Source organism: Camarhynchus parvulus, chromosome 3, assembly GCF_901933205.1.
Source record: "Camarhynchus parvulus chromosome 3, STF_HiC, whole genome shotgun sequence".
In the NCBI taxonomy this organism is placed as follows: Eukaryota; Metazoa; Chordata; class Aves; order Passeriformes; family Thraupidae; genus Camarhynchus; species Camarhynchus parvulus.
In genome coordinates this window covers 72,922,026-72,937,421 of record NC_044573.1, presented here as the reverse complement: position 1 = coordinate 72,937,421, position 15,396 = coordinate 72,922,026, and the positions used below count along the sequence as shown (strand labels likewise).

General features: G+C 41.1%; 1 protein-coding gene across 1 annotated transcript; it reads right to left on the bottom strand.

Annotated features, from left to right (window-relative positions):
• Nucleotides 1-844: 844 nt before the first annotated feature.
• On the bottom strand, nt 845-14,569 carry MATN3 (matrilin 3). Its single transcript, XM_030945908.1, is given in 10 exon segments — nt 845-900; nt 2,764-2,871; nt 5,429-5,488; nt 5,491-5,541; nt 8,102-8,227; nt 8,765-8,887; nt 9,309-9,431; nt 12,180-12,749; nt 13,748-13,768; nt 14,449-14,569. Coding segments are annotated over 10 exon segments (1,359 nt in total).
• Nucleotides 14,570-15,396: the final 827 nt, after the last annotated feature.

Below are 15,396 nucleotides of genomic sequence, written 5' to 3'. Positions count from 1 at the left end.
GTTAGCTTGTGTGTTTTATTCTAAAAGCCTGATTGACACAAGTGTCAGTAAAGTCTGTAATGACAACAGGAACAACTGACTAAGAACATAAGTAAATCTTGCAGGATAAAAATACTAAATTCGAGGATGTTTTTTGTTCTTCTACATTTTAAACATTATTAATACTTGAAATTACTGTTCAATCTTTTATCTATATTTACAGTTTATGCAGTTTATATTACAGACATCTAGGTTTTAACTTCAAATACTTCTTTTTCAAAACATGTGACTTGGGGCAGTATTTTGTTTTTCTTCCATGTATGCCTCCTTTGAAGTTTTGTTTCCTTGGGTTTTTTAAACCCTTTATTTCATAACACATCTCCTTTAGGTTGAATACAGAATAACTTCCAACATCAATGTGCATATCATATTGTATTTTATTAAAATAAGTTACAAGATCCCAACTCTCCCATTTATTGACAGAAGACAGAGGCACATTTTTTCATTCTGCCTTGCCATTTCAAAATTTTATATAATGTGATATACTGTATCCATTCTTTTTTTTCTGTATTTACGTTGAAGTAAGAGAATAAAAAATGCAGTTACTACAGAAAAGCAATATCTGCAGTAGAAACTGAAGCACAGCAGGTATGAGTAACTTCATGGCTATAAAGTGACTGTACATGAAGATCCTTAGGGTCACTGTATTTTCAAGACTCTTATCTTCCTGAAGTCTTCTCCATGTTTGTCAATGATAATAATTAACCACTGCTGTTTTGTAAGCTGTGCAATGAAATAAAGCTTCCTGAAAACAATAAAAAGATTGATTCTGAAAGATTATTTTAAAATAAAGCAAAATGATAGCTCAGACAATCTGCTGTCTGTCTTGATATGCCTGCAGCTTCTCAGACACTTCCTCTAGTGGTCAGTTGTTAAGAGCAATAACATAGATGGCTATAAAGTTTGTTTTATTTACAGTCTTACATATTGCTGCATTTGCAAAAAAAAGTCTGGTTTCTAGGTGAGGTCAATACATGCTCGAAAGAGATTTCCAAACATATTAGAGCTCTGTCAAGATCTGGCATCTTCCCAAATAATCTCAACAACCCTAATTTCTTACAAAGTGTTGGATCAGGTGATACCCAGGGATGAGGAGCAGAAGGTGATGGTCTCTGCTATGTTTTCAAGATTGTCTTGAAAGGATGCTGGGGATAGAAATGGCCCATCAAAGAATAACTTTGAAAGAAAGCCTCAGTTCTTCGTATAAAGTCTATTCCTAACTTAAACCTACAACATTTTCTTGCTTAACATGAGCTCTTGGAGCAGAAAGATTGATCTCTGAAGGACGTGCTACTACTGAGAAGACATTACAGGTTTAAATATCTTGGTGTTCAGATTTACCTAATTAGATTCCCTAGAATTATACATTATAATCCATGAAAATCTGAGTTCTTCCCTCTGCTTTTCCCAGGCAGATAAACTGAACTCCAAGCACACTGCATGAAGAGGGATGTGCAGTTAGATCTCATAAAAATAACTTTGAATTTATTCAAAAACTGGGAAAGTTTTGTGTCCTTGGCAGAAGTCTTTATTTGACTTTCAGAAACTTTGGCAAACTAAAAAATTCTTGTATCTATCTAAATGATGTATAAAACTCACTACTTTGCTCTCCTTTTTTTTAATCTTAAATACTCTACTCTTCCTTGATTTTGAAGCCTCAGAGATTGGGATGATAACCAGAGACATCATGCTCCTTTAAATCAATTCCTATTTGAATAAGAGCACCTTTGACAGAAAAAGCATTCTGTCTCAAAATTTTCAGCAAAGAAAATCTGTGACCTTCCTTGGTAAATTGTAGCAGATCAACCACTCTCACTTCTAAAAATTATGCCTTATGATGTACCACAGCTTGTCCAACTTCAGCTTTCAGTTATTAGTTCCTGCCATGTCATCTGAGGGTATTTATTTCAGCATTCAAGCTTGCTGTGGTACCACAGAGATCATCACTTTGTTTATTGGTTGGGGTTTTTTTTCTCTCCCACATGTTTGTGGAATGTCTGATCCGGGGGCTGACAGCGATTCCCTTCCCGGCTGCAGCCGCGGCACTGCAGCAAACACAGCCAGCAAATCCCACCCCAGCTGGCACCTTGGGCCCCCCACAGGCACCCAGCCTGCCCAGAGCCTCCAGCACTCTGCCTTGCAGCCCTCTCATGATCCTGCATGCCAGATACTAACAGGCTCACATGTTTTCAGAAAAAGGAAGATGCTGGAAAATCACTTGGGACAGTGCCTGCCTATGGAAGTGGGATGCAGAGGAATACCACAGCTAATGGGACTGTTGTCACACCGCCTGTGAAGTTGTCCCTAAAGTTTTGAGACATAATATGATGGCTCAAAACTGAGTGTCTGATGTAACAGTAAAAGCCAGCCAGAAGAATTATGAGTTTGATGAACAGTGCTAGATGTTCAACATGGCAGATATAATCTAGGGAGTTATATATATATATATAATATATAATCTATATAATATATATAATATATAATCTAGCATTATATATATAATCTAGCATTTGCATTTATTTTTTCTGTATCGTGTTGCTCTTCCATGAAATGTGAAAACATAGTGGTGTTTGCAGCGACCTATCTGTTTTCCCATAATATTTCTAAAATCACCCTGAAAATACTTTCTTCCCTGGATACTTCTTCTTGGTTTATAACAAAACATCTACCTCTAAAATACCAGGAAAATGCTGAATGAAGGTGATCATGTCAGAAAAAGGATATATTTTGTGGACAGAGCTTCGAGGTGTGAGGTCACTGAGTCCTGGAGGGCAGCTATGGCTTCACACTTACAGGACTCTTCAGCAGTTACAAGACTGCTTGTTATGGCTCCTAAGAGAGAAAACAGCATTTACTATATTTACTACAATTATTGAACATTTAATTCCCAAGAAAATGCTTGATCTTGTGGAAGGATCAAACTCATGCTGTGAGACTACTGCAAGCACTACAAGCCAGGGCAGCAGTGAACAGGGGCTGGTGTGTAGCCAGAGACCTGAGTGAGTCCAGGACAGGGAAGAGAGAGCTCAACTCAAACCAAGAAGGAAGCAGAGCAAGATGTTCCTTACCTGCCTACCTGGATCCTCTACTCTCTTTAAATTAGACCATTACTGAGAAAAAATAAGAATAAAAAAGGGCCTGGCTGCAGAGACCAACCATCCTCCCCTTCAAATTTAATTGTGTCGCCCCACAAGTACTCTTGGTTTCTGACATTTGCGACATGCCTGCCTAGGGAGGATGGACACAAATCCATTCAAATGTCACATGAATATAGATGGAGGGAATGACATCATTCAAATAGGCCCAAGTGAATTTATAATCTAGCAGAAAGTCACAGCAATCAAACTGGAGGAGCCAGTTAGTATGACACAGGAGTTACCAGTCTCTTCAGAAAGGTAAAGTGATTCTTGCTATACCCCACAGTGCTTCCATTTAATCAGTTCCTAAGTCTTGAACTCAGTCTTCCAAACTTACAGGGGACCAGCCTCAGCTGTCCTCAACAATTCTTTTTTCTTCATAATTCACAGAAAAAATCAGCAATGATGACAATTTCACTGTAGTATAATAATGTCAAGCATCAGTAGATGGCTGTGAGTTCTTGGCTGTATGAAAGGCAATTTAACCTCACCTACTCCATAAAGTAAATAAGTTAAGGCTGCACCACTTTGCTGAAGGCTGAGAACAAATGTATCAACAACTACTGCAGCACAGGTACTGTAGTGAGTTCACCATCCACATCTGAGACTGGAATAATAAGCTTCCAAAAGCAAAGCCTTCTTAAAAGAGAGCCTACAAATACATTTTCAATAAGTTATCAAGAAGTATTACATGTATAAAATACCCATCTCTTAATAAATTATTTTTTTTACATTACTTGCAAAGGCAACAATAGCATATTAATAAATTTTGTTTTCTCTAGATATATAAATGCATAGCTGATTAATGTCAAACAATCTGTGTGAGCATTATAACAGTAAAGTAAATTATACAAACAGTAAATTACACAAGTACATTTCCCTTTTTTCCTGGACTGTTTTGGCTTCTTTTTTGTTTGTTTGGTTTGTTTGGTTTGGTTTGGTTTGGGTTTTGTTTGTTTTTTTTTTTTGTCAATCATGCCATTAATACTCCCATTTTAAAAGGAAACTGCAAAATCTATGAGGTTGCAGATCTGGCAGTGCAGAAACTCATTTGTCTTAAAGCCAATGTTGAAACTGGTGTCTCCTTGATTCCATTGAGGCTGTATTTGTTCAGCTCCTCTCTTTGGAACATTCCACTGGCTTTATGGTCAATGTACAAAGAAGAGCTGTTCAAGAGTCAGCTGGAGGAAGGCCAGTTCAGAACATCACACCAACATGCTTGGTTTCCAACCAACTGCCAGTTAACTTTTTATGTCTGCATTTAAATTCTCCAATGATAGATACAGATCCTCCTTGGATTTTGTCTCTTTTAACAAAATTATTTTTCCAACCAGCTCTGGCAATTGTCCAAAGATATGCTGAATTCTTCTGCAGTCCTACTGTGAAATTGAGAGTCTTCCAGTATTTGATATTCAAAATTTGGGGCATTCCTGTTGCCACTGGGATGCCCAGCAATACACACAAAACATGCTATCACTGTGTTTTTACACTGCCTTTGTGGTCAAGTCCAGACCAACAAGAAACTATTTTTGCAGATGGTGTTTGTCTATATCCTCCAGTTTTATAACTGTGCTCTTACACAGCATCTTCAGCCACTTGATGTGATGGCAGGTGAATCCCACTCGCAACCAGGGGAACAGCTAGGCAGCTCTTGAGGTCCCTTCCTCCCTAACTTAACTTTGGATTCTGCATCAAACTGTGGAGAGGTTCTGCCAACACTTGATCCCAGTATTGCCCATCTGAAAACAGTTGGTGAGTTCATTCTTGCCCCACTCAGCTCAGAGGAGATGCCAAGGATACAAGGTTTCGCATTGCAGCGGTTCTAACCTGAGTATTTATTTGTTCCCCTGGGGACCCCCCAGCCATTCTCCAAATGCTGGTAGGCAATGAAGACTCACATCCCAGAGGCAGGTGCCCCAGAACCCTGCTTTGCCAACACGCCCAGTTATTCCCATTTCAGGAATGCAGATTGTATTTTTAAATACAGTGAGTCCTTCAAAGTATGATGACAGATAAGAGACAACATTAAACAAGTTTTAAATACAGTAACTGCTAAAACTCAAGGAGAAGAATCAAACTAGCTCAAAGTATTTTGGAAAGAGGCATAAAAGAATGAAAAGGGATTATACGTCCTGAGAGCTTGTGAGTTGATAGACCATTTCTCAAACAGATTAAAAATGTTTAACACATTAAAAAGAGGTTCTTCAATAAATAAACATATTCAGGAAAATATCCAAATATTAAGTTATTACTTGAGCATGTTTTGTCATCTGAATTTAAGATAAAGCCTTCATAGCAGTCACAGGTCTGTGATCACACACACAGACCTGGTACCAGTCATAGGTTCCTGGGGCACACACACCAAAACCAAGATAATATTTTTAATGCTTCCCAATGGCAATGCTTTTCCATGCTTGGAGCCTCTCCTCTATGAATCTTATCAGGAACTGCTGAGGTGTGTAACTGATCGAGCAGCAATTGTCTTACTGGGGATTAATACATTAATTAATGCAAGGGATACCTCAGAGCTTGCTCCCTCTGACCCACCTGTGTAACTCCACCAGATGTGAGATGCCACATCAGCTCCAAAGCACACTAGGAAAGGTTTCCAGTACAGAATAACTTTACAGTAAGGAAATTGGGAAGGAAAGAAACACTTCTGAAATTGTTATATTTTTACTGTAACACAAAGTCACTGAGAAGCTAAAGAAAGGAACAGCAAGATGAAATTCAGCCTGGAGGGAGGAGATCACCTCAAAGTGTCTGGCATGGTGGTACACACATTCCACAGTACTGCAAAGTGTGTGACTAGCCCCAGCTCTTCTCAACAATTTGTCAGTTCTGGGTTTGCTGAATATTACATAAATTAGGGAAGGCCTTATTTATAAGTTGACAAAGACTGCATGGTGAGTATTTACTAACATTGTTATATATAAAGTTCTTTGTGTCTCTGAATTTTGCTCAGAATGGGCAAGGCAGAGTGACACAGAACTGTTTTTTAACACTCGAGTGCAGGTGAAAGCTCCAAATTTTAGAGAATATCAACCCATGTCCAAACTTTGGAGAATATCAATCCATATCCAAACTTTAGATCTGGTCATAGTGATTCCCATTAGCAAATGTATCTTCATTTGCATTCACACCAGGATGTTTTTATTGCATGTCAGCATGTTGTTAACCAGAGCAGGGTGCACAGAGCGTGTTTTTATCTGACTATCAACATCACAAAGTTAGTAGGAAATTTTGGAATACTGGCAACACTTTTTTACAGCTGTAACAGATGGCAAAAGGAATGGAACTGGATGTGAAGAAGTTACAAAACAATTATCCAACAGAATTTCAGAGAACAAATATCTTGATTTTAAGAGACTATTTGGCATTATTTCAGCTCTAATTGAGTTGGAGAAGACACTGTTTTATGGAGTGAAAAGACCATAAACAGAAAAGTATATGTGGCTGCTAAAAAAGATGTGACACCCACTGCCAGTTACAAAGTGGGCACTTTATGTGCAAGGCTGCTGTTTTCTGCCAAATTTAACACGTCAATTCTGAAAGGGCAAGCTGAGAAGGAGTTCCTATATTTGGATATCTTTGCCGTAAGAAGTCTCAGTAAGGCACAAGAAAAAATAAAGAGTGGAGAAAGAAAGGAAGAGAGAAAAAAGAGAAAGAAAGAGAGAAAGAAAGGAGAAGGGAAAGGAAGCAAAGGAAAAGAAGGAAAAAAAGGAAAAGGTAAAAGAAAAGGAAAAAAAGGACCCTCTCCCAGACCTAGACTATTTTTGCATCATTTTTTGCACATCTTTGTGATATAATTGCAAGAAAGACCTGGATGGTTGGGAAATCATTAGCAGATACTGCAAAATGAGATTCAAAAGGGAAAAAAAAGCAAGCACGTGAAGAAAATAATTTAAAGTTTGAGTAAGCAGAAGGAGAATCAGTGCTATGAGATGAGGTTTGGGATTAGACTCCCAAAGGGGAGGCCTAACTGAATTTACATTCCATCGCATGTTTATTGCCTCTCTGTAATGCCAGCTAAGAGCTAATCCTAAGCACTATATTTACAAAATCAACTCCTAACCTAGGCAGGAAGAAATATTGAGACCCTCTGGCTTCACGAACTCTTTGAGATGTGAGACCTGTGACTTACCTTGAGAGATTTGCCTAGGAACTTCCTGGAACTGGAAGCCTAAATTCAAGTTTGTCACACAAAATATAGTAAGGAAAGGGATTTTAGTGGAAGTGGGGGAAAAAAAGGATTTTGCCTAAATAAATCACCTAAATAAATCATGAGACCTCCAAAGAAATTCAGGGTGAAGATCAAACCCTAATCAAGTGAAGATAATATAGAATAGATAATAACTTGTAGATAATATATACTTAGGTGTACATCCCTGAGTACCAGATACATCTGTGCTCTTGTTCTCCACAAGAGACCAGCACTGAGAAGGAACATTTCCCTCCATCTTCTAGAGCTTTAAGACTGGAATATTTTTTAAGGTCCAAAGACATCCACCAGAAAGAGCAATCACACTCATGATGATACAGACTACAATCATTCTTCCAGCACAGTTCATGTTCTTCCTCATCTCATTCCCTTGTGCTGCTTTACTGCAGATTTTCTGACAGAAGTGGTCCACATCACATATTGGATGTGGCAATTCATGCTCCATGGGTGTGAAAGTACTGTGAAGTCCTCAAGGAAATGTCAAATGGCATTTTAATTTTAACCAAATACAAGATTCACACTACTGCAGAAGAGACAAGGATCTCATTTTACTACTGTACATATTGAAAAACAAAGTTGCCCTGAGTTTTCAGGAGCTGTACAGAAACTCTGGGATAATTTATCAGAAAAAATACCATCATTTAGTCAGATTTTTAAAAGCTGCTTGCTTTTAGTGGAACACAATTTTTCCTTAATCAGATCTTACCTGAGCAAGTCTTCTTGTCTGGATTCAGAGTGTATCCTTCATAGCAGCCACAGCTGTAGGATCCATCATTACTCAGACAGACTTGGGCACAGTCATGCCTCCCAGGTGCACACATGTCCATGGCTGTGGTGAGCCATGGTTTAGGAAAGAAACCTGTTAATCCCTCCCAGATACTGTTTTAAATGCTCAACATTTTAAATTATAATTTCCTTACGATTTAAGCAGTGTCCTACTACATTATTATATTATGCTGCAGACAAGTGAATTCAGTTATTAATTATTTAATGGAGGAGGCAGATACTGCAAGACATGACTACACCACATCTCATGCAGTTCTGTCTTTCATCAGCAGTCCCAAGAGTCTTGTGCATCCCCAGTAAGGATGAAGCTAAAAACCCCCATGAGATAAGCAATAACCTGCCCTGTGTCAGACTAAGCAGTTAAACAATGTTTATGGAATTCTGTGAAGAATAAACAAATAAAATGGTAGATAAGCACCAAACTGCATTTTCTAATCAACAAATTTAAAGAAAAATACAATATTACTGTTATTGGAAACAAGGAAAAGACGACAATTGGGGTCTCATTTTAGGGTAACTGACAGAAAACCTGTCCATATCTCCATGAGTTTCATATATTCAAATACCCTTTAATTCTTACCTGAGCAAGTCTTCTTGTCTGGATTCAAGGTGTAGCCTTCATAGCAGTCACAGACATAGGATCTGTTGTTACTCACACAGATCTGGCCACACTCGTGCCTCCCAGGTGCACACAGGTCCACAGCTTGGTAGGAATGTTACAGAAACAACCTGTTGTTAATAACAAGCAGTTTGGGAAGGAGTGCACACTCCTATTTTTAAATATATTTTGATTTGGAATCATCTCAGAAATGGCAATAGTAATTGAAGGAATTAGAACGAATGGTAGGAGAAAATATCTATAGTGTCTACATTTGGAGACTTTGTTTCAGCATCTGGCCCTAATGAATGGATCTGTAGGCACAATAAAAAGGACAGTGATAGAATCAAACTACATCTCACCATTACTAACAGCTGAGTTTCATTTATTATTCATTTCTAGAATTCTTATTGAAAAAGATACAGATGTTTGTTGTTTCAACAGAAGCAAACAAGTAGCATCTCAAATCCACGAATAGTAGGGGTTTTTTTTCCCTAGTTGAACTCATTATCCAAAGGAATAATACCTGATCAGGTTCTCTTATCTGGATTCAGGGTGTATCCCTGATAGCAGTCACAGAGGTGGGATGCCCCATCACTCACACAGAGCTGCTGGCAACCGTGGCTCCCCAGGGCACACACGCTCACAGCTGCAAAGGGCAGTGACAGAGCGCTACTTCAGCCACCCCGGAGCAGAGGAACAGGCATTACTCATTCATGCTTACACAAGTACATCTTGCACTGTTTGCTGGATTACTGGTAGTAAATTTCAGTGCTGTGTTCCTGTCACAACAAGTTACAGACCTCCTTTGCCAGGAGAGAGAGGCCATGAATGGCACGGAAATAACTCATTACCTGAGGTGGCAGGAGAAAAGATGAATTGAAAATGAGATGGTTCAGCAAGGAGAGATATTAAGCATTCAGTAACATTACACAGGAACTCAGCCATGAAAAGCTCTTATGGCTCTTTGTATGCAGTTCCTTTCTATTATGGACAAGGGGAGGGGAGGGGAGGGGAGGGGAGGGGAGGGGAGGGAAGGGAAGGGAAGGGAAGGGAAGGAAGGGGGAGGAGGGAGGGAAGGGAAGGAAGGGAAGGGAAGGGAAGGGAAGGGAAGGGAAGGGAAGGGAAGGGAAGGAAGGGAAGGAAGGGAAGGGAAGGGAAGGGAAGGGAAGGGAAGGGAAGGGAAGGGAAGGAAGGGAAGGGAAGGAAGGGAAGGGAAGGGAAGGGAAGGGAAGGGAAGGGAAGGGAAGGGAAGGGAAGGGAAGGGAAGGGAAGGGAAGGTTTTACCTGAGATTTTTACTTAGATTTGTAGTTATTAATTATTGTGGGTATGGACTACTGGTTAAATCAATTTCCAAAGCAATACCGGTGAGATAAAAAATCAGAAGTAAGAGTGCTTAAATCTTCTCATGTGTTTCTGAAAACAAGGCAATTTTGTGGCAACAAAATGGCAACATTCCCATTTTCTAAAACAAGGATGATTTAGAATTCTGCTAAAAAGGCTGATAGAGTTGTCTTGTCTTTACATTTTACATGAACAAAAATCTCTGGGTGATCTTTTCAAGCATAACTGAGAAGTTCAGACTCAAATGGTCAGATTTTTGTGGTAGGAAAGTCAAACGTCCACTGACTTGGACAGCTACTCAAGGCTAAGACTTTTCCATCTCTGGGATGGCTTCATGCTGAATTATGCTCTCAGTGCATCAAGAACTTGGTCTTAGCCAACTATTTTTCCCCTGAACATTAATCTCCCTGTTTTCAGTTCACTCTGCAAATAAATTAATTGCCTTGGTCAAAGCAAAAGAAAATGCTAATTGCCACTGGTGAGTCCAGATTTCTGACCAAAAAGCACTCTGGAGCTGCAAAGAGACCCAGTTTACCACACTGTCTTACAAGATCCTCTTAGATTCATTTGGTTTATAGGAGTCTTTTTAAAGACTGTTTCCTTCACCCTGTTATTTTCATGAATCCCAGATTCTGGCAAACTGCACGCAGGCAACTCAGAGTTCCACTGGAAGTGTACATGTGTGAGCTCTCTGATTTACCCTCCAGCCTTGCAGGGGCCTAATTTCTATGCTTCAGCACAATGAACAGTTTATTCCTAAGAATAAGAGATTTTTCTTTGCTGCTATGAAAGGGCTTGCTTTGGTGAGAACATAGGTGGGCACGAGTGCTGTGTTCACAGCACACATACCTGTCCAGCCAGGTGGGCACTTGTGAGGGTCTGGTCACACCAGCAGCACAACGTGCTGTCAAGCCAAACCTCAAGGCATTTCCTATGCTAATTATTGGCAAAGTATCCTGTCTGCAGATGGTCTTACATGTTTACTTCATACCTAGAGAAAGAGGTTTATTCACTTTAAACACACAAAAAGTGTGGCAATTTTTAGTAAGGCTCTGAAATAACAAAAGTAACACACTGCCAACCAAGTTCCCAAGGAAGTGGCCAATATTTTAATTCTTTTACAATGTCATTTATACCTATTTTATCTATTATTTGCTGGAGATTTATTTTAAAGTAAATTTCTTAGAAATTCACTAGAAAAATCTACTTTGCACAAGTTTCTTAATTGTCAGAAAGTTGTCATTTGGTTTTTGTGAGTAGAGCTGTGTCACAGCTATCTATAGGCAGTTCTAAATACTCCAGATGACCTTTCTTCCCTGTAAATGACAGTAACAGCCCACTCTGGCCTAGCATTGTTAGTGGAGTTCTAGCCTAAACCAAATACATACAGCATTTTTATAAGATCAGCCCTGAAAAAGCAAAGCTAATTAATCCCATCCCACAGTTCCTTGTCTAAATCAAGTTGCAGAGAAACAGAGGGAGATGTGAGCCTGGCACACTGGAAAAGCCCAGCAGTGCCTAAAGAGTGAAAGCCTGTCCTGAGATGACCTGCTGCTGCATCTGTGCACTTTATCCTGCACCAGATTGCTCAAGCCAGTGTGGTGGCTTACCTGCCACACCGATTGTCCTACTCTGAACCTATCGGGAATCCCTTCAGCTCCACACTCCCACCCTCCTTGCTTCCCAGTGAGATGGGAAAAGAAATGAGCAGCCTGCACAGCTCTGGTGTACCTTCAGTAATTCAGTAAATATATACAGTCAAACCTTGTCCAGATTGCTGTGATTTCTCTTTCTCTCTAAATCTGACCAACTGCACAAGGAGGTCTACTCGAGTCAGGTCTGTCACCTACACTAAGGTCACTATTCAAAATGAAAGGCTGTTACTTGGCCTCCACTGAAAAAGAGGATTGGCTTGTTTGCCCAATGGATGGTAAAGGAAATATTTAGATGTGACACATAACACTTCTGAAAAACATCTTTCTTAAGGAGTGGAACCGCAGCAGCAGTCGAAAAGAGCCAAGTTACACTGCTCTCTTGGACTGCTCCCCTTACCACAGAAAGTCTCCCTGAATCTGGATGTCAGCTTTTAGATCACGCCGTAGGTCTCCACATAGAAGATGTGTTCATCCAGGGGCTCGCTGGCCATCATCCTCAGGGACTGCACGTCTGCCTGGCCCACCCCGACCGCGTAGATCTCGATGCCGGCCATCCGCGCGCTCGCCGCCACACCTTGGACCTGGTCCTGTGGCCGGCCGTCCGTCACTACAATGACCACCCTGGGGATGTTGAATGTTGCTGGCCGGGCACCCATTTCTTCAGTGAAGACTTCTTCCATGGCAGTTTGGATGGCAAGGCCGGTCATGGTGCCAGCAGACAAGGGCTCAATGCGGGACACAGCCTCCTTCAGAGAGGCTTTGTCAAAGTGGGTCCGGAGGGGAAACTCCACCTTGACGGTGCTGGCGTAGTTCATGACGGCCACACGTGTTGTTTTTTCACCGACATCCAGGGTATCGATCATTTCTGTCAGGAAGAGTTTCACTTTCTCAAACTCTTCGGGTCGCACACTGCGGGAGCTGTCTACGATGAAGAGGAGGTCTAGAGGCCGGTTCTTACAGGCAGTGTCTGCCAAGAGGGAAGGAAAATGCTTCAGTCACCTCCTACACGGGACAGGAGCTTCACCCAAGTGCAGCGAGTGCTGTCATGGCAAACTACTCCTGCCAGATAATGCTAGTTGATTCTTTATGAAGAGGCTTCAAATCATAGTGAGCAACATATTAGAGAGCCGTACATATTAATTTTGACAAATAATAAATAACTGGGTTTTTCTAAGCATTAATAGATAGGTGCACCTTTGAGCGCTCAAAATGTCTAACATTTCTATCCTTGAAACAAAGGGTGTTGGTTTTCATGCAACAGCCAACAAAAAGAGGAAACAATTATATATAAATGTATTTACTGTTTATTTTCATAAAGCTTGAATTCCAGTTTTTATAAGATAAAGAAAAAAAATGGCAAAACATCTGACTAGATCATATAGGGAATGGATTGTAATATATTTTTGGATAGTAACAACATAAACTGCTATTCAGGAATTATTTCTTGTTTATAAGTCACGATCCAAAATACACAACAAGAGCAAATAAAGGCCAACAAGAAAAAAGACACAAATGATGTTGTAAAAAGGCTTATTTGGAAATTGTTATTGTTTATGGCTTCTAGAGCAGAGAGAGAAAAATGAAATTACTCATGAAATAATTTTATATGTAAAAATAAACATTTACACACACATTTCCAAAATTCCTCACTGCCATGTAAATTTAGACAGAAGCAGAAAAGCCATAGCTTAGATCAGAGACAAACATCACTTCTAGGAAGACACAAACCAATCAAGACAGTGACAGCAGGCAACTGAAATGCCCCCTCCCTGTCCTGATACCACATCCTGACACAGACAGTACCATGTACTTAATTTATACCATCAAGGTTGGATTTGCAGCTAAAAAATGGACAATCCACAACAAGAGTATTTCTATAAAAGACATCCTGGCTCACCAGTGCATTAAATAGCAAAATATGAGGTGTTCAGTTTAAATTCACACCTTGAGGGCTGTTTTGGGAACCTGACACACCTCTCCTGGCTACTATCAAGGTGACTTTTATTATTCCATTCCAGCTGAAATTTAAAAACATCTTCACAAGTATCTTAAAAGTACAGGTGAAAACAGCACTTCCCCTCCCCCTTCCCCACGGCACTGGAAACTTTTTTCTCTAATTAAGTGAAAAGAGAGGGAAAAAATGAAATTGCACAAATTTCCTCAGGAAGCACAGCAGCATAGTTAATTTTGCCTTTGGATGGAGTAATAGATCAGACAAATCTAGGATCCCACCCAGCTATATTCTATATAATTCTATGTTCATCCTGTAACTCAGTTTTGCCTTTGGGAAGTTGCAAATACACGAGGAAATGTTAGTGCATGCATGCATAGCTTAAGACACGAAAAAGAAAAAAAAAAAGACAAGCAAAGCTTGTCAAAAAAAAAAAAAAAAAAAAAAAAAGAAAAAAAAAAAGAGCCAGTGAGCCAGCGCAGTATTTGTAGGTAGAAAACTTCCCTTTTTTAGACTGAAAAGGAAAAAAAACCTTTTCAGTAACCTGGTCCTTCCACGAGCCTGAAATAAAGAAGTTTCGAGCAATGAGCATAGGTAGGGAAGAGCTACGCGGGGTTTAGAGGCGCGGAGCGGCAGCGGGGCGGCAGCAGGAACGCGGGGCAGCAGCAGGAGCGCGGGGCGGGCCGGGCCGGTCCCGGCGCGGTACCTGCGGAGCGGCCGCCGGGGCGCGGCTGCCGGCGCGGGCGGAGCGCGGGGCCCCGCAGGGCCGCGGGCAGCGGCGGCAGCGCCAGCGCCAGGGCCAGGCAGCAGCGCAGGATGCCGAGCGCCCGCCCCATAGTGCTGCTGCCGCCGGCCCCGCGCCCGCCGCGCCGCTTTTAAAGCTGCCGGGAGCGGGAAGGGGGACGAGACAGCGAGGGGGCATCGGCCGCCCCCGCCGCCTCCTCCGCAGGGCGGGCCGGGGGCCCTCGCTCCCCCGCCCCGACGGAGAGGGACGGGGCGAGGATCAGAGCTCCTCGTTGGGAACGTGCGGCAGGGCTCGAACCTCGGCGCAGGGGGAGCTGAGACACCGTTCTTCCTTCCAGGCTAATTTTGCATTTCAGTCTCCGGGACAGTAGTTGCAAAGAACGGGAGAAAAGTTCCTAATGTGATCACCGAGGCACAAGGAACTGCCCGCTCTGTTGCCAAATGTGGCCGAGGACATTTTGGCCAGTTCCTGCAGGAAGCTGCAGTGAGCTTTTGGGAAAGCACAAAGGCACCCTGATCTCCAGCACAGGGCGTTAGAAGACGCTTTTGCCAAATCTGTATCTCGTTGTACTGCAGTGTTAAAAATGTGTATTTTATTATTGGCTTTTCGCAAATATTAAAATGAATATTATATGTGTTATGTTAGAAAGTTATGCATGTATTAATTTTCTTAAGTAGCGTGTTAAATGTAATTTTAGGTTATAACATAATGTTAAAATAGAAACCATGCTATGTAAGATACTTTTTTTACAGAGAGGACTCACACCGAGATAGCAGCCACAGGACACCTAAATCTTTCAGAGAAAAAGAATTTATTGCTCACTTATCAGAAGAAACGAACTTCTTCCCGCCTCGCTCAGCCATGTAGACGCCGTCAGGAGTAAGAGGAAGAAGTTGACACTGACCAGACGGAATCCTT